The sequence below is a fragment of the Lineus longissimus genome, chromosome 4 (genome assembly GCF_910592395.1).
Source record: "Lineus longissimus chromosome 4, tnLinLong1.2, whole genome shotgun sequence".
Classification (NCBI taxonomy): Eukaryota; Metazoa; Nemertea; class Pilidiophora; order Heteronemertea; family Lineidae; genus Lineus; species Lineus longissimus.
Genome location: NC_088311.1, coordinates 4,434,109 through 4,462,077, shown reverse-complemented (window position 1 = coordinate 4,462,077; position 27,969 = coordinate 4,434,109). Strand labels below are relative to the sequence as shown.

The following is a 27,969-nucleotide window of genomic DNA, read 5'->3' as shown; positions in this document are numbered from 1 at the left end:
TTGTGGTGGAAATTTTCAAGGGAAAACCTTTCTGGGCCACCTTGTAGAGTTTCGTGAGTTTCCTCATCAGCCTCAGGTAGGCCAATGATTTTGACAGGACCTCAGTTGGCGCCATCTGAGCTAAAAAAGTGGAACTACGCGATTACTTAAAATTAAAAAGTGCCTCATTGTGAGGTGGAAATTATCCCCCTTGTTAGGGGGGGAACGGGGGACGAATTATTCCATGAACCCCAAACATGGTACTGCCGACCGTTGCCGGCCACAGCGTCTCTTTGCTCCGAAGTTACTTACTGGGTAGGACCCTTATATGCAGTACAAATTCTCGCTGCATTACTCCTGTGTGGACGTTTCATGTGCGTACTATGTAGTATGGCTGGCCAACAGCAGGGGAGCCAGGAGCGGGCTCCGGACGCAATTAAATCTGCGATAGGGTCCGTGTACATTCTTGTACATACATTTTCGTTAATAGGGCTGGTGAGCTAGAAGACTTGGGTGGTGGTGGTGGGCCGGGTTGGGGTTGGGGTGGGGTGGGGGGGGGGGGGTATATAGTACGGAAAAGTCAGCAGACGGAAAATCTTTTGCGGAATTTTGCCAGTTCAAAGCACGATTTCTTCGCGGAAAGAGAAAAATAATCTCTGGCAGCGATGCAGATTGTTGTTTAATGCATTTCGATTCGCCCCAGGGTATCGTCACACTTTGATTCGGCCCTGTTTTGACGAAATCTCCAACCTAACAGTGGCTACTCTGCGTAAACATCATCGCGTCCCACTGAATTGTTTGGAAAAGAAAATCTACCAAGCCAGGAGGATAATGCCCCTGCTTGCCACCATGCGCCACCACTTGTAGTATTACACTAACTGTTCTAGACGGCTGTGGCCTCACTCAAATTTGGTATACTCCCGAGGTTTTGTCCCTACGAGAACTGAAAATTGTAGTTGAACAGATAATGAGAGACCAGTGTGAACAACTATGGAGAAACGAGGTAAATAACGATTTCAGATGTATAATTTATAGAATGTTTAAACAAAACCTGAATATGGAGCCCTATGTTAAAAAATTACCATTATATCAAACGGTCAGTATTTGTAAATTTCGTACTGGATCTATAAAATTCCCAGAAACAGTAACCAGAATGTATAGAAATGAAACTGCAGAAAATATTTGTGGTCTTTGTGACCAGGTTTGTGTAAGAGACGAACTTCATTATTTTATTACGTGTCCGTATTTCCGTCACATGCGAGTAAGGTTGTTTCCAAACTTAAAAGAATTACCTCAGGTTTTTTATCATGAATTTTTCCATCGCATTATGACAAAATGTTCCCGGGTAAACTTAGACAATATTCATAGTTTTTGTAAAGAATTCATCAGCTTGGTCCACCATATGTAAATGTTAAATCATGTAACCTCTTATACCCGAAAGGGTTTTTTGGAGAGAAATAAATTATGTTATGTTATGTTATGTTATGTTATGTTAACGCTGATCTCTGATAAAAAAAATCACAAGTGTTGACGCAGGCACGTGAAATTAAGAGCTCAAAAGCCGCCGCAGCCCCCCCCCCCCTCGACTAACAAACTCACACCCACTGTTAGCATACGTAAAATAATCCTTTTCTGAGAAGTCATGGTCCTGCTGGAACTGGAAGTCATAATATCTCATGCCCAAGTTGTCCCTTTAAATAGGGTAGGGGTTGGGCCATCCTGCATCCTGAGGAAATCCGAGGAAATTAGCCCCTGATTTGCGACCATGCCGGTGTAACAGTAACAATTACCCCCCTGGAAAAAGTGTCCGGCCCTATTGTATTCTGCAATATGGTTCTATTGAGACCCTGACCGTCAATAGCTTAGAGATTGAAGCGCATAATAGAATCCTTTGTTTCCCGGGCATTCTATCCTAGGACACACCGGCAATGGGGAAGTTGATGGATGATATGGCCGCGATCGGGGCCGGAAGGAAGGAAGGTGAGACCCGTGACCAGTTGGATCAGCAGATAGGACACGTCTGATCGTGATCACAGTTCGTGATGTTCAGCTGACCGAAGCTGGCCTTACTGTTGTGCAGTCCATTTCATCATCCTTAATTAGCGCCCTTCCTCGATACACCAGGCGACAAGACGAGGCCGGTCCATTGCGTCCGATTCAGAGTGTAGCTGGCCTGGAGAGCCGGGTCCTAAACCAGAACAATATTTCTTGCCGAGAATAAGGCTGTGTCTCGGATTGTGTGTAGCTTGTCGATTTCTGGTGTTTCGTATTTTCTTGCAGTGGTAGGTGAAGCTAACCTATAGTCATGCATCACTTGCGTAAAATGAAGAGTTATGTGGTTGAGGCACAGGCACGTGGAAATAAGAGCTCAATAGCCCCCCTCCCCGCAGGGGGAGGGGGGGGGGGCGCTTTCACGTGCCTGTGGCTGTGGGAGGTGTATGTCGTATATGGTGACCCAGATCCAAGATGCCCCGATTTCCTGATTGATAAAAATCACATACTCGACCTGATTTTACGTATATAGGCCTACAATGCGTTGTTCAGGGAATCTTGAACTGGAATGACGACACATGAAGGCGTTTAGTTACTTTTAAATTTTATTCAGAAACCCACTGGGTACTGGCAGGTGGGTACCGGTAAGTGTTGGATATTTCATGCAGGCCCAAATACCGTTCAGCATGTTCATGTCAGGTTCGGTCTACATTTGACAGAGGCTGTCTGAATGACCGTCTCATATATACTCATATCCATACTGTCGTCCGCCTCGTGCCGACACATTGGCCAACCAGCTCCACCCGTGGGGCCTGATCGGCCTCGTCCGTTCGCCCGGTATAGGACGAGCAGTTTGACAAAATGGACTGAATAGGTGTCTACCGCGAACTAACTGACTGACGGTCTTCCGGTTTCCTTCTTTATAATCGTGTCTCGAATTTCGGAAACCGTTTTTAAGAGTTTAATTGGTATATGCTATATACAATGTACATGAACGCATTGGAAAAAGCACTTTGTACTTTGGAATCAACTAATAAAATATTCTTCTGTTTCAGGTGGCATCGATCCCATGACCAGTTCATATCTATTTCTTATCTGTGAGGTCCATCGAGGTAACAATGGGGGGCATTTGTATCATCTGGAGGTATGGAGCGTCCCTGGCGTTTTCGCTGATAAGCATCCTTCATCCGGCGCAATCTAGTTGTCCTGAGACCAGCAGTAAGTATAAGGAAACTCATCCTGCCTCATCCTAAAATTTCGGGGGGGGGGGGGGGGAGATAACTTCAAATACTATCCAGGTTGCGGTACACTACGGTCCCAGTGGACCGGCCTTGCCCTGTCGCCCAATTAGGATGACGCAATGGACTGTCCGGGAGTCTAGGTTGCGGCGGCCGTGCGTCCGCCCGGGCCGTAAATGATTATGCCTATGTAACTTTAGGGCATGATGGATCATGACTTGTTCATACTTCAAAGCGGAAAAATCCAATAAGTGTAATCAGCGGAACGATCTGATCGTTTATTTTTCTATTTAATTTCGTGTGAATCGGAAAATTTCAGGAAACACCTTGAACTGGACCAAGCCAATGGGAGACACCCTTTACGAATGTGCGAATCAGTTGAAGTCGATTTGGTGCTGTGCTGAAGGGTATTCTCAGATCACTTGGAGCAGGTGGATATGGGGTGCATCGACCTGGGACGATTACCCCTGGGCCGATACAATCACTTACATGGATTCTGGGGACCAGGTAGGCCGATGTTACATTATTGAGGCCCTCATCTCTTTTCTTTCAAACGTGAAAAAGTAAACCAAGCGCCAGATATTTTTCTCAAACACCATTAACCCCCCCCCCCCCCCAAAATATGCTCTCAAACGCCCGATACAAGGATAAAGTTGAAAAATTGATAGCACAGAACATCTTAAGGCATCATGCGACTGCATCCTTAGGGGCCTATACTTCTCATCTTTTTAAAAATTTTCAGCACCTTTACTTCAAGAAGGTGTCGTTACGTGATCAGGGACAATACCGATGTGTGGTTTCTTCTAATACTGACGAACTGCCTATTTCACATCAGTATGATCTCTTAGTTGATGGTAAGGGGCCGGCAATCGGGCGGCTGCATGCTGTTCGGAAGTGAGCGACGTCACATGTGAAGTGAGCTCGACTAAGCCCTTCCATCCCTAGGGTATATCGAGCCTATTTCAATAAGCTAACATAAAGTGAGCTTCTCAGGATGGTCTTGTTATTGCTCAGGTGTAAACGTATGAAATGTTCTATAGGATCGAGTGTCGGGGGGGGGGGGGGGGGGGGACAATCTATTCGCTGTTAATCCCAGGAGCATTGAGGGTCGTGGTCTCTATAGAACCATACTCTAATCCGTCACCATTAACAAGGGACGGACGGACACATTTTTCCAGGTGACATTTTAGACTGCTACACCGGCTTCCGGAAGTTTCAACCTGATAGTATTCTGTGCTGTTTATCTTCAGATTGCTCAGTTTGTGGCGGCCGACCAAAAATAGGCAAACCTACCGAAAGCCAAGAGATCAATTATCATTATGTTGGGTCCGACTTCAGTACGAACTGTCTGGCGTCATTCGGTCCGGCCAACTGCAGTGACCCCTTTGGTGAATCATTGAATACTCTCCAATGGTTTAAGGCATACAACAGAACTTACTGTGCAGATAAACAAATCGGTCCCCAAGGAAAGAAGAGGTAAGAGAGGATCACCAAACGGCGAGTTCGCCAGATCGGGCGACAACCCCGGCCCCTCTCGAAACTCCCCAATTCCATACTTTATGGCAAGGTGATACCATCTCTCAAAAAGTTGCAAGTTTGAACTCGGGGGACGTCACCAGGGACGACAAGATTGTCTACCCTTTTGGCACTATACATGTATACTAGCATTGTATCCGTGGCGCAGGCAGGTTCAAATGGGCTATACCTTGAATATATTGAATTGCAATGAAAATCTAATGCAATATCAAAGGAGCCATATCGAAGAGACAAATTAAACCAACCATTTGTCCACAGACTCGGACCTAGCTGTGGCGTGCTGTATGCGTGCATATAAAAGTATATCAGTTGGTCCGATAGAGATGATGAGGCAATGCCTCGTTCCTTAGTCAGCAATATGCGCCTTTTTATACGGAGAAGGAGTACCCAGATAGGCCTTCACATGTCGACCTCCAAATGGCTCGAACCAATTGCACTATCACTACTATAACTTTAAATTGCGTGCTCCTCCTACATGTAGTAAGGTCTCGGGCAAGGCACTTACTCGACAGGCAAGCTAGAAGTTCAGCACCGTGAGCAGCTCCTTGATAAGGCCATTTCAGGTTCAGCGCGCCTCTTCAGATCAATTGAAAGCTGTGGTGAGCACATAAACAGACCATGGTAACCTTCATTTGAAAATCCCTTCATAATCAAGGGCTAGCTCTGGCTGATACAGCACCCATATACAATAGACCATCAATTTGACCCCAGCTCCTTATTGCGGGAAAACCCAAGTCCAGCAACCAAAAGTGCCAAAAATACGTTTTTGTTTACATTTGAACTGCACACATGCGGTTGTTTACAATTTCTTTCCCCGCGAAATCTTGAAGATCAGGTGACCTGCAATCGTGGATTGAAAATAACATTAACCTGGGTTCAGCAGGTCAACAGGTACAGGCTGTTCCAATCATCCCCTTACAGCCAGCCGTTCAACAGGTAATGTTAGTCACCCAACAGGGAGTGCAGGTGATTGATTAAGCCCCTGCATAACTAAACAGCAATGACTTGGCTTCTGTGAGTGGTAAGGAGAATTGACAGTGTCCGATTAAAAATCCCTCATTACTGCTCCGCTGAAGTAAATTTCCGAAAAAAAACATAACGTTGCATCAGGATAACATATCACCTGCAAACGTGCAAAATTTCGAGACGAAACACTACCCCCAAATGGCACTTTATCGAGCCGCCTTATAGTATTATGATATAGATATAGGCTAACGTTTTTACATATAAATCCTTTTGAAATGCCAAGACGGAAAATGAAGATCAAGAATGCATTAATCTCGTTTAGTACCCCAAGTCAAAGAGTATCGTGTAGCCTGAGAACGAAAAGTTACAATAATGATCATAAAATATTGGCGATGTCGTTCGGAATCGGCCAAAGGAAAATGGACTTAGTCCATCGGCTACGGAATATGATGATGATGTTGGGATCGTGAGTCTTATGCTGCGATGGTGACGACAATGTGGAATGATAACTGATATACAAAATGTATATGGCTGGAGCACTTTACTTTGCAGACCCTACGATCCCAAGGTGCCTTTTAAGCTGTATGAGGCTTTCCTGAACGTCACAAACGTAACTGAGGCTGACTTTGGCATGTACTGTTGCAGAGCGTATGATGGTTTCTCGCAGGTGGACAGAATGATAGAACTGAAAGCTGGACCTGGTAAGCGAATCATAGGCAATTCTGGCATTGCGCTATTAACTTCCGATGACATTGGCTATCAAGCACGAACGCTAAGTATTATAATATCGTTTTGCCCAGATATTGAAAGTGTCCACAGTGCAAGAAAACTACCTTACCGCCGGAACAATATGCAAAGGCTCGATACAGACCACCCGTACGCCTCTCCATGTTAGACTCCCGGGGCAGTCCATTGCATTATAATTGGATCTCCGGGCGACAAAACGAGGCCGACCGGAGTGTACTCCATGTGAACCACGTGTTTCTTCCTTCAGCTCCAAAGGCTACTACCGATGACAGGATCCTGGAGACGTCCGTCGAAGTGATCGGACCCATCGTTGGTGTCTCTGTCGTACTCCTCTTTACTCTGTGGTTCTTCCGGCTTGACATCTTACTCTTTTGTCACACGTTCAATGGTAAGGATATCAAACAAATTCTAAAAGTGATATTTGGTTTAAAAATATATTGATCAGGTATCAATGAATTCTGTACTATGGCGCTTTTTAGCCTTACATTCCCAAATCTGGGAATTGGAACGTGTCGGTTGGCACAACGTCACGTTTTTGAGTGTTATCCGTTTCTGAGTGTTTCCTCTCATTGTTTGGGAACGCTGAAAGATAGAAGTTTTTGTCTGCTTTACCCAATGAAAATTCATGGTTCCTCAAATTGTCTTTTGTATAGAAGCACTATAGAATCAGTGAAATAGGGATCCCTGAAAAACCGACGTCACACCTATCGAAGGATAGGTTAACGATGTAGCGACTGTAAATTCAGTAATATGTGAACTCGCATGTGTTATAAAATGGTGATTTTGTGACTCCCCGCCCCCCTAACCCCCCCCCCCATCATTATAGAATTTTCCTCTGTTATCAAGGTCACCGCTCTATTCCTGATGCTCAATATGACGTAATGCTGATCAACTCCGGGTCCCAGCGAGATAGTGGTTTCGTAGAGCGGATCCTAATGCCTCATCTCGAAGGGGAGTTACAGTTTGACGTATTTCTACCAAGAAGGGACCTTGATATTGGCTGTAAGTCTGTGTACTTTGAGAAGTTACGGAAACGAATGGTGGTGTCAGAAAGGGCTGCCGACTGCTTTTCTATGAACGCTCATCTTCTCTGGTGTTTTCTGTTTGCAAACACTTAAGACGTCGGTCCCGGATATGCCGAAGGTACGGTTTGCGCATAAATGACCAATTAGCTGATTGGTCAGTAAACACCTTCAGCGCCGAACCACGCAGATCTGCGTAGCCCACCCCCCTCTTTGAGCTGGTTATCGGAGTCTCATGGACTTCATGAAAGAACTACGCCATTGCCATCTTCAGGGCAAGGTAGGAACTGAAATGACCAAACGGTTTTAATTCATCTTTTCAGTTTCTGCCTTGCCCTGAAGATGGCGATGGCGTAGTTCTTTCATGAAGTCCGTTGGACTCCGATAACCAGCTCAAAGGGTGAGGGGGAATTTGGGCCACCTAGATCTACGTGGTTCGGTGCTGATTACATTTTCTTAAATTTCAGATATCGATGGGGCGTATATAGATGCCCTGAGAGATTCCAGAAAGATCATTATAGTACTAACGGAGGACTTCTTAACCAATCCACTGTGCGGCCATATTCACAATTATATCATCAGTGATAACCGCAACAAGGACATTATCTTCATCCAACGTGGTAACATTCAACGTACATTATGGGAGGAAAATGAAAATATAACAAATATTGAAGTCTTGCGCACATCTGCTAAGAATGCCAAACGGAACTTACTTTGCCTTGGCAAGTACCTGACTTGGAGGGAAAACTTTGAAATGCAGTCCCCCCTACAGAACAATATAACAATCATCAACACCAACTTCTCGCGACAAATCGCCAGGTTCTGGAAGCAGCTGTGTTTGCATTTGCCACGGAGTGACGGGAGTGTCCAGATGAGATTTGTCCGTGACCAGCCAAGTCCATCTCCAAATGTGGTTTGACCAATACAACCCGATCTCTAAATGGGGGCATGGCACCCGGTAATCAATCAGCTTTTGGAAGAACTGATCACTTTGAGCTGAGGTGGTCTCCCCTAGCACTAATCTTGTAGTTTTCCCGGTATATCGACATGAGCCAGGGCAATCCCGGCTGACAGTGGACGGCCGACCACGTTTCTCCCCTTTACCGAATGTAGAATACATTCTGAAATATTCATGACATATCTGAATATTCCAATCACGTCGAGCATTTGTCTGGTTATGTGTGAAAAGGAATGCCAGGATCGGGGAATGCATTGCTAGTAAAATTGCAGCATGCAGCATCCGATAGCTAATCGTCCACTCACCACACTTCCCGTATTTGGAACATCCAGATCACAAAGGAAGTACATTGTATTTCATGGGATGACAAATTAACTGCCTCGGGAGTTTAGGGGATACCTGCACCATTGCTTTCTGTATCATCGATGACCTCTGCAGCGATCCTTTCTTATATGTATACAACATGTATTTGCCTGAATTTGAATTAAACTTGTCACCAGTTTATGTAAAAGTGTTCGTGTCAGTATTGCATGTGTTCTAATATATATGATGTTAATAAAATGCATTTAAATGTTATTATTGTTTGATGTTTTTTTTATCTTTGGCTTTCCGTGAAATTCAGGCGGTCAAGTCGTCCACTCTGTACCTCCAATGTCGAGACACCTCCGATGGGAGATATGCTGCACCAGCAACAAGTGCGTCATATCCGCTAAAACTACTAGGCCTACATGTTATCCTGAGGAAATCAGGGGGCCGGAGAAGCGAACATTAACCCCTGATTTCCTCAGGATTACTACATGTAGGCTACCAATATAACTTGTTGAAATCCGTTGTAACCGACAGTTTTTCGACAATCGTTGGGAGTGGGATGTTCGATTCCATTGGTTTGGTCAAGGGGTCGATTCTTATGATTCTTCGATATTGTGATCCATGTGATTCCTCAGATCCTCAAAGGGGTACACTCCGGACGCATTGAATCGGCCCGACCTCGTCCTGTCGCCCGATACCAAATTAGGATGACGCAATGGGTTGGGAGAGAGTCTCTACAAAGGGGTGGTGTAGTGCGGTTAGTGTCAAGGGTTCGATTATTTTGTTTTTCTATTCAATATAATGGTGTAGTGCTTTAATAGGTCATTTGTTCGATTCTTCAGATTGTCGACTCCTCAATGGGGTGGTGTAGAGTTTTGGACCTCATGGTCACATAGGCCTATCAGATCGGAGTGCTTGGTTTCTCAGATCGGAGGTAGGGTGCATGGTGTCTCAGATCGGAGGTTTTTGATCACATGGTGTCTCACATCGGAGGTTTGGGAGATAACATAGGCCTATAGTGTCTCACATAGGTAGGGTGCAGGTGTCTCACATCGGAGGTGTGGGTTTTTGAGCGCATAAATTGTGTTACACCTGTTTTATGAATATGAGATGGTCCCTTAGTTCGGGTTTGTTCTCGCGCGTGTTTCTGTTTGCTCCAAGCACTACAGAGCACTGTCTCAAATTTAGCTTTGTGCATGACTGAAGAAAGGAGTTCTTACTGATATTATTACGCATAAAATATAACTTGACAGGATTCTGCGCTATGTTATAATATAAATATAGAAGCTAATCCCGATAGTAACAAATAAATAAAAAAATGAAGTTTACGTAAAGATAATATTTGATCTAGCGTTCAAATAAGTATTTTGTTTGGTACTATGTTTTTGGCAGTGTAGGTTAACATAGTTTACAAACGGGGTGCATTGCCAGTGCTCGCAACAAGTGTTTTAACGTTCTTAGAGAAAGTATGCGGATAAGTGGGCAGGTAAATATCGTTTGACACCATCATTTAATGTCCAATCTCTTTTAAAACACTTTAGATGAACTGATCTAATGATGTACCATTCTGTCTATTTTCAGTTACTCCGATCGAGGGCTCATAGCCCGCTCCAGTCACTGGAATATTTAGACTTGTCAAATTTGGAAATTGGTGAGTGACTAAAAATAGACTATAGCGCAAACAAGGCCTAAAGTTTGGAAGAAATTTCAAAAAGTGCTTTGGGAATCATCGTTCCGCTGCCTGGCGCGGCCTTTAAATACAGAGGTAGATTTGGTGAACATGGTATGGTGGTGGATGCCATATGGAATATGGATAATGAACGAAACACTAGCTGGCACTTCTCAGAAACTGGGATCGGGCTGGCCATGGATTTTTTATACCTGGCTAGATAGTAGTAGATAGATGATACATAATCATGATACCTGTCAGTGGCGACAGTCACAGTATCAGTGACAGTGTCAATGGGTGGCATTGGCAGTATTGCCCTGTTTTTTATGCTGTGCTGGAATATGGCAAGGCCCTTATAATGTCACATTTAGATAGTCTAGTCTAGTCATTTAGATGATGGCTTGATGATTGATGCCTGTGCCTGTGTAGTGTGTAGGCCTGCTGTACACTGACTAGCTACATTCAGCGGTCAGGGCCCTGGGGCACTGAGTGCACTTGACAAGAGGTCATGAAAATTGGAAAAGACTGTCATGGTCTGTTTTCTGGTATTTTCGTAATTTGCAAACCTAGTGTAGTCATGTCACACTGACAGTTCTTGTCAAGGAACCTGTCGTTTTGATGACTGATGGTGGAGAATGTTGATGATACTAAGTCACTGAGTAAATCCGTTACGCAATGAACACATTTACAAAATGCACACCATTTATGATTTCAGTTGCCATTGAAAAGTTGAACCTGTGTCCAAAACTTCAAACTCTTATATTGCGAGGAAATACCATCAGTGAGGTAGAAAACCTGTCATACTGCAGTCAGTTATGGAAACTGGATCTCGGCAACAATAAGGTAGGAATCTATTGCAAATATAAAAAAGTGCATACATGTATGACAGTAAGAACAACTGCCATGTTGAACCCTGACATGTCTTACATGTATCTGATCACCACCCAAGACAATGAACACTGTAAGTTGTCTTTCTCATTCTGGGTTGCAGATTCCTGACCAAATGACAAAGAAGTTCTTTTTTTACCATACCACACTTACCAGTATTTAAAAATCTAACTACAGGCATTGAAAATTGTTCAGTTTGGGTGTGGTATGGTACCAGGGCAGTAATTTTTGAGCACACAATTTCAGTAAATTTGTTGAAACTCAAAATGCTTATTCATAGTGCTTAGCTTTGATGTGCCTGTTATTTTGTTTTCCCACCTGTAAGAGACTACTCAAGCCAAGGCAGACATACATGACACATGGCAATATAATAACGGCTATTTAGTTATTCAGAAATATTATTTTGCCATTACCAAAACAAATAACATGCATTGACAACATGGAGAATTTGTAATCTTGGCCATGTTTTTATATGCTAGCTTTGTAACTCAATTCAAATTAGTTTGAGAGTCAATAGTAGTTTTGATCAAGAGCTGCATGCATTCTAAGTGGTCAGTGTTTAGTTTAAGACTACCTTGGTCAATAATTTTCACTGAAATGACTGATCTCTCTAAAAACGCTACTCAGCTATCGGAGCTAGTGTTCTTCTACCAGCATTATTAGTAATTGATAAAGTGTTAATTGTACTGCCTCTTATCAAAGTGTCATAATTTATCAATTATGTCAGTCAAATTGACTGTTGACATGTCAGTTCAGTGATAAATGGAATCTTAAACAATGATCATGATTTGTTTTCTTTGAAAAAGGCAAAGTTGTTGTCATGTTATTTCAAAATTTAATATGTTCAATTCATTCATAGTCATACATGTCATGTATCATAAATCAATACTCAGTGATATGGATGATGAGCACTATTTAATCCTGAATGATAACTAATAAGAAATCTATAAACATTAAACTTCTTCTATTAACAATTTGCCTTTCACTGCAGGTGAAGTGTTTAGACGGTTTGTCATCTTTTGTGGCAATTGGTACACTTACTTTGTCAAACAATGATCTGACATGGCAAGAACTGGCCAAAGTTCGGCACCTACACATCCTGGATCTGAGTCTCGATGGGAACCCACGGCTGGATAAGGACCCTTATTGTAAGTGACTGTTTGAGTAGATGTTAGGTTGTTGACATCCCATTAAACATTGCAATCACAATTTATAAATTCTCAGTCTAAACCATGAGATTTTACACGACAACTATTTCTGTATTTTATTTTCAAAACTAATCCAAAATGTAAATACTAAGTCAGCTTATTTCTTAAATGGGGATCAACAAAATATTTCCACTGTACTGAATATTATGCATTGGTTTGTCTCTAGCCTCTATCCTCAGACTTTTATAGAGTGAATCTTTGCACTAATAATGTTCAGCCTATTGCTACAGTCTCATGATAGGTATTTGCAGTTTACTCAGGGTGATAAACTACCGGTTGGGTTTACTTCTTGAAAAAAATTATTATTCAGTTTAAAAAAAAAATATATATATATTATCCCTTTTAAGTTCAATTCACTCTCATCCAAACTTAAATAAAATTAGTAATTCAAATATATGTGTGCAAATAGCCATATAATCATTAGGCTGATCTGCTGTTGGTAGTCTTGGTGGTTGTTCAATACAGTGGGAAAATAAATTATCCACCATTCAATATATTGACTTTTGGCATGCTGGCCTTCTGAATTCACTGCAGAAATCTTTCATGTTCAAATCAATATTTGCATGCTGCATGAAATAGACTGAAAATCAAATAGCGGAGTGTTGGAATCAATAGTGACTTTGTAATAATAATAGTATAGTTCAGACATGTCAGGTCAACGTCAGCACACAACCAATAACATTTAAAAGGAGCTACATGTACAGACTACAACTTTATGGATAAGTCTCATCGTGTGGGTAGTCATCTCCATGAAAGAGAAGCAAGGAGTCTTGGCATACACTGCTTACAAATGTACTATCATAATTCATGGAACTACTACTAGGTGATATGAGGAAGATTATGTCGTTTGAATGAATTCCTGTAAAATTGGAGTTATTTAAAATCAAGAGTATATGAACCATATTTTTTAATGGGTGGGTGGCTTGTAACCTTATTGGCTAGAATTTATTGTGGGTTTCAATGCAGGAACATTTCCCCTTCAGTTGCACACCTTTTGTGAAATACTTACTGGTCATGAGTAAATATCATGAATTATTTATTATAGTAGCCACAAGGGTTGGATTGAAGTATTTGTCGATAAAACCCTACAATTTGTAATAATACACTGATTTTCCCCTCCATCTTATGTATTATGCATATCAGACTTCATTACCATCGGGTCGTTTGGCCCAAATCATCATGCCTTTACCTTTTGATTATTTATGATTGATTTAAAGAAAAATCGAATGACCTACATTGTCGTGGGGGAGAAAGTTGCTACATGTAATATCCTGTCTGTTGATATAGATGATTTTGGGTGCCTGCACACAAGAAAATTTCATCTTAACAACCTATGAGTATGATGATTATTGCATGTGACATAAATGCTCTCATTTGGGGGGTCATCAAAGGTGCCTGCAAGAAAAATTGGTCACTGTTATCGGTGGTTGCTGATCCATACATGCATAATTCAACAGGTCCTTTACTATTGATTCATGTGTCTTGTTTTTCAGATCGTCTTCATGTCATTGACTGTCTGCCTAATGTTTGGATGTTGGATGGTCGCATTATCTCATGTGAGTTGCGAATGGACAGGTCAAAGACGGGTGTCCAGTTGAGTAGCCCTATCAAAAATGATGGTCAATCAGCTTTGCCTGGCATGACACCAGAGCTTGATATTGACAGTGATAGGGAGAGGTCACAAGAAATAATTGCATAAAAATAATACCCCTGTCCTCATTTGTATACTGCCGAGTGACTTCCATGTGTGTGCAACTAAATACTTATTTTCCAATATGGAAAATAATAACATTGACCGATGGTTTTTGTCGCATTAAACTTAATGTGAGGGTTTTACCCAGATCATCCATAAGTCCCAAATATTATTATTTATCATAATCAGATTATGTGCCAGTACAAATGTTTGTAAGATTGAGGACTTAGGCCATATAAATACAAATTTGGTCTTTTTTATAGCGGACAGGCATGGCAGATTTTACTTTCATGGTTTTGTGTTTAATCTTGTAGCTGCAGAGCGACTCCAGGTTGAGTACTTCTTCCAAGACTCCGCCCTGGCAGACCATCCAGTGGTGAGTACTCATATGGCAACATGAGGATGCCCCTATGGTACATGTAGTGCTGACATGTCTAAAGAACTCATACATGTACTTTTAAAAAGAAATCCTGAAAACCATCTGGCTCATTGGAAAAAAATTATATCCAGTGGTTCTAATAAAAGTCAACAAGCTAGAAATGTGAACTCAAAAAGTACAGGGTGAGTCTAGTTTGTTCAAGAACTTTGTTACATCCTTCGGGTATAATCCCAGTCGTTGACACTATCCTGTGGCCCAGGAACCAAAGCCTCTGTGTCCTCTTGATTGGGCAACGTGCCCTCCATTCTAGGCTTACAACAGTAGTTCATGTCTCAGGTGGATTTTGTTTTTTTCAGAGACACAAATTGTCCAAGGAGCAGTTTGTTCCAACATCGATGCAGAACATCCATGTGAATGGTGTCTACGGCGATAGGACCACGCACATGTGGAGAAGATTTCCAGCAAATGGACCTCTGAATATAGGTACAACATCATCCTCATTCTGCTCATTGAAAACCTGGCTATTTGATAAAAATTTTCTCTCTCCATATGAACGACAAACTTTATTGTTTTATTTTCATTATTTCAGATATTGACTACAGGAGACTGAAGTACGTTAGTTTCACAGTGCAAGAGGATTTGACATTAGAGGACAGATACAGCGGGCGGTAGGTGAAAACCATAGCAGGTCAATTTGTTCCACGCTGGCTTCATTTGGTTGTAATGATCACATAGTCTGTTTGTTTGCCCTCAATCAAGGGATACGTTTTTGAAGAGGGCCAACGTATTCATTGAAATTTGTTGCTAACCACTATGCCAATGATCTCCTGTTATACTGATAAAATTACTACTTTCCTCCTGTCTATTTCAGAAATTTGAAGATTTTGAAGCACAGCCATAACTTCCTTGAAGAACTCTTGAATGTGCGAGACCAAGACAAAGAAAGATCCAATATGTTACTCTTACTGTTGGTGGCTTCGCTCGAGTTTGCTTTACCTACACAACTAGTCCAAAAGTCATTAGATACTGCTAAACTAGCAAAGATGGGGTAAGTTCTATGGCATGTCATTTAGGAGTGTTTCAACATAGCCATTTTGTTATGGCAAACGAAGAAGATGATTTGAAGGATGGTCTGAAAATGATCATTGTTGAAATTAGGTCAGCACCAATGGTACAGTACTGTAGTCTCTTTTGTTGAGCAACAACTTATTGTTTTCTGGAACCAATTGACTGAAATTGCAAGTTTCGAACAAAGGTCGTGACAGTGTGTCAGATTTATAATGTAATGATTAGCAGTAGGCATCATTGTCCTTTGAAATTGGACGAATGATGATGGCACCAGGGCCACTTTTTCTATTGCTGGATATGTTTTGCAATGACTTGCTGCTAATGAATGTTTTCATGTTGCACTCTCTGCTTTACTGAAGTACTTTGTTCTTTCCAGGAAAGTATTGACAATGGATTTGTTCCTCCTTCCTCGTGATATAAGGTGCTGCATTGTCTCAATTCTGATTAGTGCTGTCAAGCTGGACAAAGACAATGGGCAGGTATGACGATGAGAATGTTGTAAATTGTGATTTAACATAGAATTTCAATACACTCTCAAAACTAGGAGTCCATTCAATGCGATGTTAGACTCCTGCACAGTCACCTGGGCACATTGTTACGTATCTGCCAATGCAGGCCGCTATTTTTTATTCACCAATTCTAGGATTTGGGGAGTAGATCCCAGATGCATGATGATACCAGCATCGTACCAAGCAATTCAAATCGGCCAAACAAACTGCTGGCAACTTCAGTGTGCCTTGAAAATGATATTAAAAATTCGTCCAACAGCCGGTTTGAGGGCATCACTGCCATATGATGTCTAAATCTTCGCCTTTTCTTGTCTTTTAGGAAGGTGGGTTATACAACAAGTTATACCTCTGCCTATACTACACTGTCTCTGAGCTGATCAAACTACAACATGCTGACCGCATAGCAAAGAAGTCACCCAAGAGGGACAAGCCAGAAAATCCGCTGTGAGTATGAGAGGGATATTCGTGGACCAAACATCCACATGTTAAAACCTGTCCATATGCTCCTTACCCTTTATTTTGAATGTGATAATCATCTGCTCAAAATTTGGACTTGACGGCAATAATCTGATGAGGAAGCATAACGTTTTTTGTTTTTTAAAAAAGTTTTTTAGGGTTTATAGTCTGATATCAACTACGATATAGGTTGTCATCCGACTTTACACTTAAACCCCAGTCTGTCCTGAAACCTTTCAGTAGACCTCAGATGAGCTGCTCAACCAGCGCTACAATCTGATCATTTCTGACTGGTACCCATTTATACACCTGGGTGCAGAGGCAAGTAAGACAGAGAGACCAGCCTTCAGTCTCACGCCGACAGTGGGGATCGAACCCGGGACCTCTCGACCGCAGGTCGAGAGTCCAAGCTACTACACCACAGCGGCTCCCTACACCACATACACATGTATCGTGAGCTTTAAATCAGAACATGCAGTATGTGCTATCAAGATTTGATGATCTTTTAGAACAGGAGGTCTGGTGAATCAAGAGAAAGTTAATCGTTAACTTGCTGATTTGTTTTCAGATATGATGACTACAAAAGTCTACTTGCATCTGAAGTTGTGCAGCTCCTATGTATTGTACCAGTCTTCTTTGATTATATCGATAAAGATGTTGGTAAGTTCAGGGTAACCCTAATGGTAATACCAACAGGTTACCTTATCTCTCATTCAGCGATGCATGGACTAATGAGAACCTTTTGCTATTTGTTATTTATTTGTTATTAATGATAAGTAAACTATATGATTGCAGCAAAAAAGTCCATATGTCTTCAGCTGCGTCAGGTTTCTTGTCTTTTTCTTCCACAGGTGTTATGAATTTGATATGCACTGCCACTGGTGACATGCAGATGATAGACAAGTTATCAAGATTAGTCGAACAGATTCCTAACACGCTGGTACGCATCACAACATATAACAGGTCTTGACCTCTTATGTGGAGTCTGGTCATATGATAGCTCTGATTGAGATCATTCAATATAACAGTTGAATTTGAATAACATAAGGATGGTACAAGATTTATTCAAAATTTTATTTATTAGTGGCCTTATGTTAATGAAAACACATTAAGTTATGGATTTCACTATTTCCAGGACACAAAGAGGGTGTATGAACAGATAGCTGAGCATCTTTTAAAAGCCATGCAGTATCATGCATCAAAGCTCTTCACAAGGACTTACAAAAATTTCAAAATGGACAAACATCTCACGGTAAGGACAAGTAAACTGCACCTTGACACACTGCACCATGTGAACTATTCAGAGTACTCCACAGGTGTCAGGCCAGCACCGCAGCCCAAATATTCTGAACACAGCACTACAAATAAATTGAATCCAGAGGCTATTTTATTCACAGATCACATAGGTCAACACTTCCGAAATGACCTTTCATACGAAGTTAGCTGCTGGATTTTGTTTCTGGTGATTATCAAAAGATGTTTTTGTAGCCCGTGCTGTGCTGATTATTGATATGTTGTTTTCAGGCAAAAGCACTTCCAAAGCGACCTCAGTCGACCCCACTGCACCATGTGAACTATTCAGAGTACTCCACAGGTGTCAGGCCAGCACCGCAGCCCAAATATTCTGAACACAGCACTACAAATAAATTGAATCCAGAGGCTATTTTATTCACAGATCACATAGGTCAACACTTCCGAAATGACCTTTCATACGAAGTTAGCTGCTGGATTTTGTTTCTGGTGATTATCAAAAGATGTTTTTGTAGCCCGTGCTGTGCTGATTATTGATATGTTGTTTTCAGGCAAAAGCACTTCCAAAGCGACCTCAGTCGACCCCGCTCCATTCTGCAGACTTTCTCTCAGTGGGCCAGAGCATCCCTGACAGGAAGCGAGTACAAAGTAGCAAGACCACCAAGCAGGAGTTATCAAAACCACCAGGTAGGCCTAATCAGCAAATAATATTATCATTCCTGGACAAGGTATTGACAAAGTTACCTTTGATTGTCCCCAGGCAGAGGTCTGCTTCACTTCTCTGCTATCACACTCACTGTTTGTTCAGTCAAACCAGTGGTTATTTTGACTTGCAGTCTCTTCTTGGTTTTCATGTATCGTATCTTTCAGATATTGGTGACCGGTTGCTGCTCGGACCGCAGAATGTGGGGAGAATTGTTTCCCTCCCGGAGCTGGATATTGCCTTGGTTCAGATGGATGTCATTCCTAGTGAGTATCTTCAAAAACACTGTCTAATAGGACAGTCATGGTACAGACTCAGCAAGATAATCTCTGCCACGCAGCTGCTATTTAGGGTTGGAATGGATCCCTGGAGAGTTCCTGGAATGGTTTCTTTGGACTGGCAGGGTTTCATTGAGAGTATGTCAGATGAGACTCAAAGCTGTGGTCCGTTGTGTCCGAGTGTCTATTTCAAGTAGAAAAGCCCACACGGGGCATAAAAGTATTTTGAACTAGACTTTGAATATCTGGCCAAATCCATGAAATGATTTCCGATACATGCCTACGATTGTATTTCAGCTGCAAACGGGTCTATGGTTAGCACAGTGAAGAACTCTGATGAGCACTTTACGTATGTAGACTTAAAACATGTTCGATGGGATCCACAATCAGGTTTCTGGCGACCTCTCAACACAGTCGGGGACAGGTGAGTACTACATGTATTTCATTGCTTCATATTTTCTTCAGTCCACCCTGTCAAGCACCCACTGGCCAGTCACCCATTTGAGTCTCAACCCCTGATTCCACCTGCCCATAGAATATGGTTTAATGGGACTCCCCCTTAAACCATCTGTCTGAAACATATGGTTTAAGATTGATGGCAATGAAATCACCTAATGAATTTTGTACATGTAGCTTGTGGAGGATCCTTTTGGAGAAGGGGGTAGCCCAGGTGTTTCTGATGTCAGTGTCCCTAAAGGTAAGTCATTTTCGAAGAATAATGGAAATGGTGTGTGCCCGACCAACTGGACTTGGGCCTGCATTCATGCAAGAATTCCTTCATTCTTCTGCAGGATCACCATTCAAAGCATTGATGAAGAAGAGGATGAAGTAGATGATGATGTCACGCCACGTCCAGCATCACCTGCTTCAACAACTGCGTCCTCAGCGAAGACTCTTAGCATTGTGAAAAATCCACCACCGATGTTGAAAAATACGGAAAGGAAGGATAAGGTATGATTGTCTTACTGTTTTGGTCTGTCGTAAAGTTCAAATGCTGAATATTTCTGTATGCTACAACAGATAATATTGGCGCAGTGCATGGGGTGATGTCATTGCGTGTTTGATTACTAATTTTGATGACGTAATGGCAGACTAACGTCCGGAAAGACCAAATGTGAGGAAAATAACTGGTAGTCTCAAAACAAACTGAAAAATATGAATGTGGCTTCTGTCCTGATATACTTGATAACATGCTTTAACTGCTGTCCTTCCTATTAACTCAGTCCAAGGAGAATCCTAGACCAATGAGTGCAACGCTGGCAGAGAAACTGGACCTCAAGCTAGAAATCGAACCCCGTGCTCTGGTAACTCCTCGGCCGTTTTCTCGGGAATCAAGATCTTATCATCAGCGGGTGAGTTATCAGCTTTTGATGCCTTTGTTATTAAAGTGAAGTTTGGTGGTTGACGTTCAATTTGGTACTCTGTAAATACTCCATTTTTTCTGAACTAAGACGGTGATTAATCACTACTGAATTGAAGGTCAAACCAGAACCGGGCATCATGACCATCGGACCCTTTGATGTCCATTTGTACTGGGACGAATTTTCTAAATAAAGTCTAATGTGAGGTTTTACCTTTCCACTTGTTCGACTGATTTTACAGGAAAGCCCAGTGAATGACCAGGGCAATTTGTACGACTCTGTCAAGAGCGCTGTAGGAAACGTCACAGCTAGAATGTCCAAACCTGAGAATGCTACAATGCAGGCAGTAAAGGAGGGTCGTACTGGTGCTAGCTGGTCTACAAAACAGTTCTATAGTGAATTATCGGCCAAGGATGCTGCATCTAAGGAGAGAGTAAAAAGTGGAAAGTCAAAGTAACTTGATTTTTAAAATACAAAATTGTTGGTTCATTTTGATGCCCGATGGCGATAGTTCAAGCTTTACTCTGTGATGATTCATGTGATGGGCATGTGTACAATAAACAAAAATAAACCAAGGGTTATTACTTTGGCATGGGTTACATTACATAGACCAGTGTTGGAAGAGCGCCTTAATCAAGCTATGGTGATACAGTGACTGATAAAAATATAAAAATACACAACTTCTTACTTTTCCTTTCAGTATTACAGATGTAATATTGCCTCAAGAATCAGATGAAAGTCGTTCATTTGACCCAAGCTTAGCTGATGAAGATGAACCAGAGTTGACAGGCCTACTCTCTGACCATTCTCGGCCGGGAACTGCCCATAAGAAAGATACAGACCCGGAAGGCCGAGCTCCTGCATCATCTCCTATTGAGGTGTGCATAACTTTTTGGCTCACCGTAGTGGAGTCTATACAATACCGCAGTGTCCGTCGTCCGTCGTCGTCCGTCGTCGTCCGTCGTCGTCGTCGTCGTCGTCGTCGTCGTCGTCCGTCGTATCCTAGTTCAAAAACAGTGGCACGTTTCTTAACCGCTAGGCCTATGAACTTAAAACTTTGTACACATGACCCCCTAGGTCAGATGACCCGTGACACTAAATTTCTGTCCGATCTGATTCTCTACTTGGCCACCAGGGGGCCAAATGTGGATATCTAAAAAGTGTGATATCTCGCTTATTAGTGACTTGTTTTCGATGAAACTTTTGTTGTAGGTACTCATAGCAAATATACGTCTTATATCATACGGGTTTTTAATTTGACCTACTTTTCAAGGTCACAGAGGTCATATGGCGTAAATTGGCCGTTAGAGTGTAAACTATGGCACGTTTCTTAACCACTAAAGCTATGAACTTGAAACTTGGTACATATAACCCCCTATATCACATAGCCTCTGGTGCTGAATTTCAGTTTGATCTGATTCTCAACTTTGCCACCAGGGGGCCAAAAGTGGAAATCTAAAAAGTGTGATATCTCGCTTATAAGTGACTTGTTTTCGATAAAATTTTTATGGTAGGTACCCTTAGGAAGAATACATCACATATCTTACGGGTTTTCAATTTGACGTACTTTTCAAGGTCACAGAGGTCATATGGCGTAAATTGGCCGTTAGAGTGTAAACTATGGCACGTTTCTTAACCACTAAAGCTGTGAACTTGAAACTTGGTACATATAACCCCCTATATCACATAGCCTCTGGTGCTGAATTTCAGTTTGATCTGATTCTCAACTTTGCCACCAGGGGGCCAAAAGTGGAAATCTAAAAAGTGTGATATCTCGCTTATAAGTGACTTGTTTTCGATAAAATTTTTATGGTAGGTACCCTTAGGAAGAATACATCACATATCTTACGGGTTTTTCAATTTGACCTACTTTTCAAGGTCACAGAGGTCATATGGCGTAAATTGGCCATTAGAGTGTAAACTATGGCACGTTTCTTAACCAGTAAAGCTATGAACTTGAAACTTGGTGCATATAACCCCCTACATCAGATAACCTTTGATGCCAAATTTTTGCTCGATCTGATTCTTTATTCGGCCACCAGGGGGCCATAATGGAAAAAGTAAGAAGTGCAATATCTTGCTTATTTTTAGTGATTTGTTTTCAATAACATTTTTATGGTAGGTTCTCCTAGCAAGGATACATCACATATCATATGAGTTTTTGATCTGACCTGCTTTTCAAGGTCACAGAGGTCAAATGGCGTAAATTTGTCGTTTGATTGTAACTATGGCACGTTTCTTAACCACTAAAGCTTTGAACTTGAAATTTGATACACATGACTCCCTACGTCATGTAACCTCGGACACCGAATGTCGATCTGATCTGGTACTCAACTCGGCCACCAGGAGGCCAAAACTAAAATAGGTAAAAAGTGCAATATCTCGTTTATTATTGACTTGTTTTTGATGATATTCTTATGGTACTTACTCCAAGCAACGATACATCACATGTCATACCGACTTTGGTTTGACCTATATACTATACATGTACAATGTGTCTTAATCTGGATGAATTACAAAGCACCAAATATCTATACGGTGAGCACAATGGCCCCTGGCCGTTTCATTGTGTGACTGTATGGTTTTCACTCTGTACTGGTAATGTTTGCAACCATTTTATTTTTGTGATTCAGGTGAAAGGTCAGCATTAAATTCGTGATAATTTCAGTGCTAATGCATCAACCATCAACCAAAATAAGGAGCATCTTGAATACCAATACACCTTAATAGAGCTCTAGTTCTAGTTTGAGGAGAACCCAGATTTGTGTGTTGGATAAATTGTTTTGGGGGGTTAAGGAACTAAAATTCGTTTCTCTTTACATTCCTTTGAATAAGTCTCAAAACCTACATAGATTATGTGTACCCGGGTTAATTTACAAGCTATTCTTCCAACAGGTACCGATTGCAGAAGAGGCGTCAGTAAACGGTCACAAGTCAAATTCAACACTTGAGAAAGAAAACAATGCGCAGACGACAGTCACCGCTGAGGGATCTTGGTCTAAGGTTGAGCAGCAGAAAAACCATCAGAATGACGTTGTTGATGTACCGCTACATGTGGCTTTTGGTTCGTCGTCCGCTAAATCCAAACAGAGGAGATATCCATCTAGTCATAGGTAGGAGAACTTTTCAAGAAAAATCAAGAATTTCTGTTGAAAGGGGCTTTAGAATGCTAAGCTCGTTGCCTTTAGCAAGATGAGGGCATGAGGATTTTAAGGACTTGAGGTTCAATGGGTTCTGTGGTATAAAATGTGTCTGATGGAGATCTGGTTCAATGACAGAACACTGGCCTAACTATTAAATTTGTTACATCAGGGGCCTTGTGCCAGCATCTGCAAGACCTTTGAGTGCTGTGGATGCTTACCAGTACATTCTATCACGGTCACAGAGAAGTGAAGAGGAGTTTGTCTACAGGACAGACTATCAGCAAGAGAGAACAGATGCCTGGAAACGATCAACAAGGACGAGTCCTGTTCCCAGGATGGGAGGTCGGAATGCAGGTAGGGACCTCAAATAAGGGCATGGAGGAGAAGCCATTCTATCATGTGCAACAAAAATCACTCGTCTATACAGTCTTTGCAGGTGTTATATGTATATTTCATCTTTACAACATGCAATGAAAATCTAACAGGTTTTGTACCCCGTGTCAAAGAGCTTTTTGCATACCAAATGTTGCCATATTCCCATGTGTTCCCATTTCAGGTGTGCCACCACAAAGACCTACTTCACCCACTAAGAGTGAAGATAGAGGTTCTGCTGGACCAATCAATTTAAAATTCGGTGATAAATGGCTTGGTGGGGGCCGTGATCTTTATTATGAAGAATACTTGAAGCGGCCCAAGTCAGTTCATGTACCCGGCTGGAAGGAAGGGAACTCTCTTTTAGCACGGCCTAAATCTGCTGCAGCTATCTCAAGAAATTCAAACAAGTAAGCTTCTGATTTTCTTCTTTTTTGTTTGGTTTGTACATGTGTGTGCAATATAGATGTTGGTCAATCAAGGCTACTCTGGTTATGTGATGAAATGTTTTTCCCCTTTGAACAGGTACAATGTATACATGTAACACTTAACTTCATCTCTTACTTTCCAGACATTCGAAGACACCAATGTTGATGACCTCAGCTTTTGTTCCAAGTTCCTCATTCCCATGCCCAATAAGTAAGTTCTTCTGTTCATCCTCCGATCGAGATAATATGAGATCATCCCCGATCCCAGGGAGACTGATTTGGAATCATGATCAGAACTTTTTGCTTTGGGGATTCTAGTCAAAGCTATTGCTGTCAAATGGAAAATAATGTTGCTAGATAATTCTAACGGATCTCTCTTACATTTATGTCGGGACAAAAAGTGGCTTTAAGTGGTTGGCTGCAGATATCAAATGAAACATTGCAATATTATTAAAGTTTGAACTCTTCTGTACTTTTTCAGATCCAAACCTTCAGACGTCAATCCCAGAACTACGTGAATATCATCCGCCATCTCCCAGCCAGAGTGTTCGAAGGTTAGGTTTGACACCGCATGCTAAGGGGGCTGTGAGCAGCAACCATTCGCTTAACTCTGATGACTTTAGGTGGAGTTAACCTAATGTGCTTTAATGCTAGAACTTAAACCACCCAACCTCTGCACGATTGTTACCCTGAAGCTGTGCACAATCGTTACCCTGAATATTTTCACAGCCAATTTTGTCTCTTCTTTTAGTTCCAGTTGGTGAAACAAATATGCTATGAAATTTGGGAATAATATTGTGTGAGTTGTGTTCTCTGATGTTGTCACTTTGAGGAAAGTTATAAAAGGTTATGCAGATACTCAGGGTAACAATATATCTTTACCACAATCCCAACCTTCCTTCCATAAGGATAAGTATGCTCACCATCATCTAACTGCATGTATAAAGGGGACTATAGACAGGAGCAGAGAGGCTAATGTGGCCATCTTCAGGTGACTAATATTGTTCAGAATTTGGAAGTTATAGACTGAAAATCTGTAAACACAATATGCTTTCCAAAGAAAGCCAGAGCATCGTGTTTATTCATGACCTGTCAGGGACCTTCCACTGTACAAAGATGTCTGTGTATTAGTGCTAATCACAAACGACAGGTCATGTATATCGTAACTGCATGTATGTATGTAATTTTTTTTACAAATCATGTGTTTTTCACAGTGAGTTTTTGTAGGTTTGCCATGTATATAAAATGATGTGAATAAGCTGATTTGTCTGATTATACATTTGTATGGCTTTACTTGAATAATGGTTTGGATTAGTGTATGAAGTGTCAAGTAGTTCCATTGTGTACAAAGTTTCAATTCATTATAAGAGTGCATTTACCATGGCTGTATGGGGGGGGGGGGGGGGCTAAAATCATTCCCAACTTGATTTGCATCGGCCAAAATCATGTCTTTAATCCAGTAATAAATGCCAACAAATTCTAACGTTCACAGTATAACACTTTTGCAACAACTAATTGTATTTTATTGCTTGTTTTCAAGGTTCAGAGTAAGCTTTCTGGATGTGGATACTATTATTGATGATTGAATTTTGAGTTCATATTCTATTGCGTGGTACACCAAAACACTTTTTTAGCATGTTGCCTTTGCCCCCTCCATTCATAAATGAATTCCACAGATATCAATAAGATGTCCGGAGCATGAGATATCCTTCCTTAATAACTGACCTGACCAATGAATGACTATTAATATCGTCTTCTGCTATATGACTTTTTGCATAATTTTCTGATGACCTTACCCTTTGTAGTGGCATGAACCTGGGGTAAAATTGTCTAGATTGTTGAGAGTGATAGTTTCTGGTTGTCTTGCTGTAAATAAGTGTATATTTATGTAATCTGTGTTTTGCAGATGCACATCCACTGCTTGTCTGTAACCACATTGAATGCCAACTCTTATTACACTAATCCCCTGAACTACATTATGTGTCAAGTTATTTTTGAAGTGGGTCTGACATTGGATGACATACTTTAAACTTGACTTGAGGCCTAGTGTGGAACAACGAGTAAGTGGCAGCATCCAGCACCATTAGTTCCTCCCTTGCACCCACTGCTTCTTCATCCAGGTTTGCTTGTAACCACCGTGATGAATTAACCCTTCCTTCTGCAACCATGGGGCAACCTGTAACCAGGGTGATGGGTAACATGCTTGTAAATACTGGCACGTTTTTGATGACCAGAGCACAAGTCTTACAAGCACCTGTTTTTAAAGCAAGGTAATGTGACATTCGACTTGTAGCTTGTCTCCCCCTTGCGGTCGGGCAAGATTCATATCTTGGCTGCAGTTTGAAGGCGATTTATTTTTCACTTTACAATACTTTACCAAAGTCAAATAATAACCGTGTGATAATGTGACTATGAATTATGGAAGTTGTAAACCAACTCTTGGCTCACCAGTTGTGGCACTATCAGCTTGTACATTGATGCATTGCTGACTTGGTGGATTTATCTGTTTTGGAAGAATGGATATTTTTAGAAATCTTATTGATGGTCAGCACCACATTGCTACTTACGTCAAGATTATAACAATAGATTTCCTTTACAGTTACAGGTACAGCGCACCCCCTATTGCCAAGAGGTCACTGCCCCTACAGAGCATCGGTGTTGTATGTTTGGACTGTACCCATGCGGACCAGAACCACCATCACAATCCGGGTAACACGAGTCCTGTCAACTCGATTGAGAACAGTCTTATCATCAGATGAAACTGCACGTGACAGTGTCATATCCTGTGTCATTGTATGTAACAACATCATCCGCCTCTCGTTAGTGCCTGCTTGTAAGAATGTGTCAGATATTTTTGTGCTTAATTGTATGTCAGAAAGAACATTCTACTTTTTTGAAGCAGTAGATTATACAATGTATGAGCTCTTTGTTGTACAACGCGTTTTGTGATTTCCATGACTGGTTGTTGAAATTCTGATGGTGAAACTGCTGTAAATCATTGATCAATAATTGAACTGTGATAGTATACACTAGTGTAAAAAATAATGCAATACCCTTCTTGCTTGTTATGTTTTAAAATGTTACGTTATGTTATGCTTGCAAGGTTTAACATTTATCAGTGAAGGATTGTTTCATGTTAAGATGGTATCAGGACATTTTTGTATCTGTTTAGTTTCTTCCTTTATAATACGTTTAGTAAGAATGCCGTCCATATCATTGAATGCACTCAATTTTGCTCATTTTGAGCAGTATATCTTATTTTGTCTCGTGAGATTACTACATGTATGTGTCACTAAGATCTTTTTGTACAGGGCGAGGTTGCTCAATCAGCATTAGTAACAAGCTTAACACTACTATTTTAAATGAAATTAACTGAAGGAGATGATGCTTAGTTGAACTAATGCTGGTGTATATCTCAAACGCCGATAGAACACCTGGGCCATGTTATTTTTTAATGCATGTATGTACTATTTTGCCATGCAAAATATGTTAGATCTTCTACTTTTAATTAGGTGCTTTTACTGAGTTGTCTCCTAAAGTGTTTTAACTTGATGTACTATTTGTTACTACTTTAGTTACATTTGTTACAAAACCCAGTGTCTCAGTTAATTTGTATGTGATTGTATAGTAGCTTATTTCTGGTTTGTAAATATTTGCCCAGTAAATTAAAATCATTTGTACCATTTTCAAAAGGATGCTGTTGTTTCTTCATTTCGCCAAGTATCAATAACATAAGTCTTGTCTATTGCTGATGCATCACAGACGTGGCTATATTGACCCCCGGTATTGACCATCAGTCTGCTGTTAGTGTTCTGT

General features: G+C 41.3%; 2 protein-coding genes across 4 annotated transcripts; both read left to right on the top strand.

Annotated features, from left to right (window-relative positions):
• The first annotated feature begins 1,951 nt into the window (after positions 1 to 1,951).
• On the top strand, positions 1,952 to 9,014 carry LOC135487112 (uncharacterized). Of its 2 annotated transcripts, none has more exons than XM_064770497.1 (9): positions 1,952 to 2,261; positions 3,027 to 3,189; positions 3,529 to 3,716; positions 3,952 to 4,063; positions 4,460 to 4,685; positions 6,264 to 6,412; positions 6,706 to 6,846; positions 7,305 to 7,460; positions 7,948 to 9,014. In XM_064770497.1, the coding sequence occupies exons 2-9, from the start codon at positions 3,090 to 3,092 to the stop codon at positions 8,397 to 8,399; spliced, it is 1,524 nt and encodes a 507-aa protein (XP_064626567.1). In that variant the 5' UTR covers positions 1,952 to 2,261; positions 3,027 to 3,089; the 3' UTR covers positions 8,400 to 9,014. The 2 variants fall into 2 exon arrangements, with proteins under 2 accessions (XP_064626567.1, XP_064626566.1); XM_064770496.1 differs by lacking the exon at positions 1,952 to 2,261 and adding an exon at positions 2,527 to 2,615.
• Positions 9,015 to 10,173: 1,159 nt separating this feature from the next.
• On the top strand, positions 10,174 to 27,830 carry LOC135486618 (uncharacterized). Of its 2 annotated transcripts, none has more exons than XM_064769555.1 (27): positions 10,174 to 10,233; positions 10,329 to 10,398; positions 11,132 to 11,259; positions 12,296 to 12,452; positions 14,006 to 14,068; positions 14,520 to 14,581; positions 14,941 to 15,067; positions 15,174 to 15,252; positions 15,456 to 15,632; positions 16,029 to 16,131; positions 16,481 to 16,605; positions 17,186 to 17,277; positions 17,469 to 17,557; positions 17,753 to 17,869; positions 18,420 to 18,555; positions 18,739 to 18,837; positions 19,147 to 19,273; positions 19,641 to 19,800; positions 20,073 to 20,201; positions 20,452 to 20,663; positions 20,911 to 21,088; positions 23,106 to 23,323; positions 23,523 to 23,707; positions 23,910 to 24,135; positions 24,297 to 24,364; positions 24,635 to 24,707; positions 26,753 to 27,830. In XM_064769555.1, exons 1-27 carry the CDS (start codon positions 10,216 to 10,218, stop codon positions 26,910 to 26,912), a joined length of 3,378 nt encoding a protein of 1,125 aa, XP_064625625.1. In that variant the 5' UTR covers positions 10,174 to 10,215; the 3' UTR covers positions 26,913 to 27,830. The 2 variants fall into 2 exon arrangements, with proteins under 2 accessions (XP_064625625.1, XP_064625626.1); XM_064769556.1 differs by having other exon boundaries at positions 25,694 to 26,864.
• Positions 27,831 to 27,969: the final 139 nt, after the last annotated feature.

What these genes read in the sequence shown, in the direction of transcription:
- LOC135486618 (XM_064769555.1), top strand. An exon ending in TGGACAAAGACAATGGGCAG is followed by an intron (nt 16,132 to 16,480) that starts GTATGACGATGA and finishes CTTGTCTTTTAG; the next exon opens with GAAGGTGGGTTATACAACAA. An exon ending in AACAGATTCCTAACACGCTG is followed by an intron (nt 17,558 to 17,752) that starts GTACGCATCACA and finishes CACTATTTCCAG; the next exon opens with GACACAAAGAGGGTGTATGA.
- LOC135487112 (XM_064770497.1), top strand. Translation starts at nt 3,090, where the DNA reads ATGGGGGGCATTTGTATCATCTGGAGGTATGGAGCGTCCCTGGCGTTT. An exon ending in GTATGATCTCTTAGTTGATG is followed by an intron (nt 4,064 to 4,459) that starts GTAAGGGGCCGG and finishes GTTTATCTTCAG; the next exon opens with ATTGCTCAGTTTGTGGCGGC. An exon ending in AGAACTGAAAGCTGGACCTG is followed by an intron (nt 6,413 to 6,705) that starts GTAAGCGAATCA and finishes TTCTTCCTTCAG; the next exon opens with CTCCAAAGGCTACTACCGAT.